The 6,162-nt window shown below is 37.7% G+C and overlaps 1 protein-coding gene across 8 annotated transcripts in view; it reads right to left on the bottom strand.

Moving 5' to 3' along the window:
- Positions 1 to 3,259: 3,259 nt before the first annotated feature.
- LOC149816510 (DENN (AEX-3) domain-containing protein) overlaps positions 3,260 to 6,162 on the bottom strand; it is a 106,723-nt gene continuing 103,820 nt past the window's right edge. For 3 of the 8 annotated variants that reach the window (XM_089987176.1, XM_089987179.1, XM_089987180.1), the window contains one exon: positions 3,336 to 3,634. In XM_089987176.1, the coding sequence (XP_089843302.1) occupies positions 3,521 to 3,634 (114 nt within the window). In that variant the 3' untranslated portion in view covers positions 3,336 to 3,520. Of the gene's footprint in view, positions 3,712 to 6,162 lie in introns of all 8 variants that reach the window. The other 5 variants (XM_089987182.1, XM_089987185.1, XM_089987177.1 and 2 more) reach the window with 3 other exon arrangements.

Here is a 6,162-nt window from a genome sequence, read left to right as displayed (position 1 = left end):
AAATAAACCAAAAACTCTTAACTACAGAAAAAATAAACCATAAAATTAAATATAAAAATCCCTATTTAAAAATATTTGATTCAAAGCCCTAATAAATAAATAAATAACCCTAATCAATGAAAACCACCCTAATCAATAAAAATTAAAGAAAAAAAACCTTAATCAATAAAAACCAAAGAAAACCAAAGATCTAACCTAGTCAATGAAAAAAAATAGCTCTAATCAATAAAAAAAAAATCCTAATCAATGAAAATAAAAAAAAACCCTAATTATTTTGAAGATCTAACCTAATCAATGAAATCAAAGGAAAAAAAGCCTTAATCAAGAAGAGAGAGAGAGAGAGAAGGGGAAGAAAGAAGAAATGGGGGCAAGAGAGAGAGGTCACCGCCGGCCTCCCCTCCAACAGCCTTGCCATCGACCTTGGAGACGGTCTTGCCTTTGCTACTACTCTGGCCACTGCAGAGGAGAGAGAGAGACACCCCCCCCCCCCCCACCCCCCGAAGTTCTGTGTCTACTGTGTTCAAGGTTTGTTGCGATTTATGTCCTTTTTTGTGTTTTTCGTCCTGTGGGATGCGCCATCAAAGGTGCTCTTAGGGGTGTCAATGGGTTGGATCTGGTTTAGATGCAGGTGAGTCTGACCCTAGATTCTGACTTTGAGGTGTGGGTACCTGGTTTGGACCTGGGTCTATTCAGTTCCACCATAAGAAAAACCATACTCGGATCTTATAGGGATTACGTGGGGTCTATACCTTATAAGATAAGTCTTTTATCTTTTTAATATTGAAAAATCATAGGGACTTAATTGGAACTTGAGTTGGACCTGGGTCTGAATCATACCCAACATCATGTACTAATCGGACAGTTTGGATCTGACTCGGTTTCTAATCAAACCTCCTTATTTATAACCAAACCCTGACCCTACAGGGTTTGGTAAGGGTAAAGTCCAGATCAAACCCCTTCATACTATGAATCGTTTGAAGGACCTCAACTTGTGCAAGACAAGAGCTGGAAAACAAAACCAGCCCTATGCACAGCTTATAAAGAGCTTGTTCAAACTCTTAAAATAGACTTATTTGGTTCGTACAGGCACAATAAGTAGTAATAAATATAATTTAGATATATTCTGTATCACATAATGTATTGCAAATAAGTCCTATTGCTTTCAACGTTGAGACTATTTTTGTGTAAAAAAATCAGCTTCAGCTTTTTCTCCACAAGTCTAGAGATTAAATCCTATCACTTCTAACTTCGATACGATCTCTTTTTTTGTTAAATGAGCCAGCTCGGAGACGGCTCATTCTGCTTGATCTCGTCTCAACTCATCATAAAAATAAACTAAGCTTGAACACCTCATGTTCGGTGTTTTTGGCTCGTTTACAAGCCCCTGCCAAAACTGAGATGATACAAGCTTGTGTGTGTTGCGTGTGCGCCCACCGAAACTGAGATAGTACAAGCCTGTGTGTGTGCTGGCGCCAAAACTCACCCACACACGCACACACTCAAGGGCTATAGCAATTCAGTTCAAACTCTAGCTTTCCCTGTTTGGATCACTTTATAAATTGTTCATTGCCATTTATTTTTATTTTAAATGGCAAATTTTGGTGTTTGGATCTTTTTCTTTCATTTTTTTAATGACCACCCTTGTTTTACAAAACTATGGAGACCTACAAATTTTTTTCTACTTATTTTCTTCCATTCTACCGTCATTGTCCCCATCACCGCCACCACTTTTCCAACATTACCATCACCACCACCATCATCGCTACCACCACCATTACCATTGCCACCACTTGCATCCACCATCATCACCATTACCACCACTGTCACCACCATCTACCACCAGTGTTGTGAGAGGCGTACGCCTCAGAGGTGAGGCGCACGCTCAAGGTACTGAGGCGTTGCTGTGATGCGCAAATTGCCCCTCATCACAGTTCCCCGGTTACAAATTCCCCGGTGGCGAACTTCGCCGTTGGCTGCTCAGTCTTCTCCGACCACCGGACGCGGCCCCCCCTCGCTTCCGTACCAGCTGGGCGCGTGGTCCTTCTCCTACTGCCTCCCCTCCCACCGCTTCACTTCCAGTCCAGTTGTGAGAGGCGTACGCCTCAGTACCTGAGGCGTACGCCTCAGAGGCGAAGCGCAGGCTCAACGCCTCGCTTCGCCTCATTGCATTTAACAACCTTGTCTACCACCACCACCACCATCTATGCTAACTATCAACACTACTACCCACTAATCTTAATTTCTCTCATAATAATTTTAACAGATAGTAATCCAAATTCCAAAGATTCGCATAATTAAAAATAAAGGTAAGATTCTTATTTATAAAATGCGCTTACATATATATTTGTAAACAATAAATACAAATAGATCCACACAGGGCCTTAGAAAGTCGTCATGCTATAAGTTCACAAAAAAGGTGGATTTGGAAGCAATAAAATTAAAAATAAAGTTGAAGCAGAATTTTTAACATAGTAATTTCACAATAGCTTGCGAACCTTTTGGCTCGGTCCACACACACACACACACACGGATGGTGGATAGGCCGTCATAAACGATGAGCTTTTGGTTACCTACTTAAATTAAAAAAGAAAAACCTAATAGTGCATAACTACGTTATTATCCAATATTAATGACCAAATGTAGTTTATGAGTCCTGATGGACATATTTTGACAACATTTTGGTTGTAGAACGCACACATTTTCTTCTTTATATGTTCCAGTTATGGTACACGGTGGGTTCCAAATATATGTATATTTCATATGATGATTCCAAATTGTTTTCCAAGTCAACTAGTTCATTCCAGGATGCAAGTGGATCTAGGATGTGGGTTCCATGGCCCTATCGGGTGCAGTTTGTTAAAGTCGAAGAATGTGAAAAATGACTGGCACTCCGTTACGTACTTGGTTCAAACATGCTGAAAGAATTATATAATGTTGCCTAATGAGCTACGATTATCTCTATCCTAAACATAATTATATGTATTATTCCTTCACATAATTACTTAAGGTCGACACGCTTATGGATCACCGAATTGGGTGTGTTTGACTTCCCCGCCATGGAAGTTGGACCCATGCATACATATTCTAGTTGCAAAACATGATGGATCCAAGTGTAAATCATGGTGGGTCAAGCCTGGGTTGAAATATTGGATCTAAGCCAAATACGGATCATAAACAGTCCAAGAAAGAATTTTTCCTGACTGGGAAGAAAGAAAACATGCTCCTAGTAAAAACGAAAATCATACACAAAACGAGAAAGAGACAATTTTTTAAAATTTATTTTAACATCTTCAAAAGCACAATGTTGCCATTCCAAACTGTTGGGGGCAAAAATATGAACTTAATGTTCGTTGCAATAATTTTATATCAAGAACGTTACAATGTGTCATAATACTCCATTAATTTACATGGACAAACATTGAATAGCATACAAAGCAACAGTAAACTAGGAAAACTTCCTTTTTCCTTCTGAAATAAGAGAAAACTATTATGGTTGAGCAGGAAATGCTCTCGAGGGCTCTTAATCTACCTTAGCATGAACTTCTACAGCTGCCTGGCTACTACTCCTTTTGGTAGAAAGAAAGAACCATATCTGTATGTACAGAGAAAAGCTGTGTATCCACAAACAGCTGGGCTTGGGCCACCAATTACAGAAGTAGATTAGTACTCCCCTTGGATCATGATTTGCATTCAACAGAAACAAGCAGCAAGCTTTATAATTTCATAGGTGCAACACACAGAACACAAATATGAAATTAATAGTTAGTGACACAATGACCGCATAGAGAAAATTTGGGCGTCCGATTCGCATTACCAGAAGGCAAAGAACATGAACAAAGAATGGCACAATTGAAAAGAGAGACGTAGGAAGACACAGAGAAAAAGGAAGAGAACAACCATTGCAACTCCTATTTTCATGACATGTAAAACAACACTTTCAATTCCAGCCTAAAAACTTCAAGTTCATGATTTTTATCTATCAAGTTGTAATTTTTTTGTATCCAAACTATTATGTAAATTAATATTCATATTTAGAAAATCATGATTTTGAGTTAATCAAAATTACTCAGTTATTACACATGCCCTTCTATTATTTTCCTTATTCCAATTCCACGTCCCTTTATCTCCTCTCCTTTGATCTTTTCCCACACTTCGTTCTACCATGATCACATTTACTCTTATGGCACATTTGCAAGTGGGGAAGTAGACCACTGAGCCTGATGAAGTGGATGAGATTTGTTTCCTCAAGAAGAGTGGAGACAATTTTCATAGGTAAATGTTCTTGTGAAAATAACATCTTTTCTGGCCTTACCCTGAGCAAGTTGAATCACATGTTTGCAAAGCTGTTAAGAACTTTCTCACCTGACAAAGTATTCTCAGGGACCTAACTGTTGAAATGAAACAAGGGCGCACGAATACAATGCCAACAAAGAGCTACACAAATGCACAACAACAATGTGGTCTCTAATGGACCGATCACAATCTCATAAAAGATAAAATACAAAAACAGTAATAATGCATAAAAGCCTATTGAAAAACAAGTGAGAAGTTGAATACCACAACAAATGCTTTATAAAAGCACACATACAAAGTAGAGGTGAGGCTCTATTTATAGAGCCTTACCTTTAATGAATGGGATGCCTTCCAACGGTCATATTTATGACTGTTGGGAGGCAGTTCAACAATGTCTAGTTGGACTATCTCCCAACAGTCAAAAAGACTGACACAGAAACAGACAAAAAACAGAAAATAAAGAATAAAAAAGAAATAGAAAATTTTACATTTCAGTCCCTAGTGGACTGTTCTAAATATAAAGGACAAAAATACCTTTGTTTGGTATTTGTATACATTTAATTTTAACACTCCCCCTCAAACTTATGGTGAAATCACCAAAAGTTTGTTAAGAAGATACAAAAATCTAGGCAAAGGAAGAGCTTTGGTGAAGAAGTCTGCGATCTGAAATTTTGACTGAACATATGGCAATGTAATAGTCCCCTTCAAATATTCTACACGAACATAGTGACAATCTAACTCAATGTGTTTTGTTCGTTCATGAAATGTATGATTGCTGGCAATGTATATGGCACTTTTGTTGTCGCAGTATAATTTTGTAGGCTCTGAAATAAACTCTCATATCTGAAAGTAATGCATGCATCCACAACTTCAGTGGTTGTTGTAGCCATTGCCCTATACTCAGCTTCAGTGGAGGATAAGAACACCTTCTGTTTCTTGCATCGCCAAGAAATGAGGGAATCACCTAAAAAAACACAAAAGCCAGTAGTTGAATGACGATTATTGGGATTTCTTCCCCAGTCAGAATCAGTATATGCAATAAGATTTAAAGATGAGGAAGAGGATAAGAATAGCCCTTTAAAAATAGTTTTCTAAATGTATCAAATTATTCTCAATACGGCACTCATGTGAACTGATATGGGTGCATGTTGAAACTGGTTGGCGTTGTGTACAGCATGCGCAATATCAGGTCTAGAAATAGAAAGGTACATTAGTGATCCGATAAGTTGCCTATAAGGTGTTGGATCATCTAATAGTACGCCATCCTCAACTTTCATTTTTGCATTTATCATCTCAGGTGCGTCCGCATATTTTGTGTCAGTGATTCCCGAACGTGCAACAATATCTGTTGCAAACTTGATTTGAGATAAAATATATCCCCTTGGTGAGTAAGTCACTTTAATGCCTAAGAAATATCTCAAAAAACTAAGATCAGTCATATCAAAAGATTTTTTAAGCATAACTTTAATTTCTTCAATTTTCTTTTGATCATTACCAGTGATTATCATGTCATCAACATACAAAAGAAGAATAATAATAGAGGTACATGTAGATCTTATAAACAAAGCAGTGTCAGTGTAACAGGATTTAAAGCCAAATTTTAATATGGTATTACTAAATCGATCATACCATACATTAGGGGCCTTTTGAAGTCGAAGAATCATACCATTTTCAATAGTCAAACCGGGAGGAGGAACCATGTACACTTCTTCATTTAAATTTTTATTTGAAAATGCATTTTTAACATCTAGTTGATAAATAGGTCATTTTCTAATGGATGCTACTGCAAATAAAGTCCTAATTGTGAAAATACGGGCTACTGAAGCAAATGTCTCCTCATAATCTATTCCATATTCCTGTGAGTATTCT

The sequence above is a fragment of the Nuphar pumila genome, chromosome 14 (assembly GCF_984573655.1).
Source record: "Nuphar pumila chromosome 14, dmNupPumi1.hap1.1, whole genome shotgun sequence".
Classification (NCBI taxonomy): Eukaryota; Viridiplantae; Streptophyta; class Magnoliopsida; order Nymphaeales; family Nymphaeaceae; genus Nuphar; species Nuphar pumila.
This window is presented reverse-complemented; position numbering and strand designations above follow the sequence as displayed.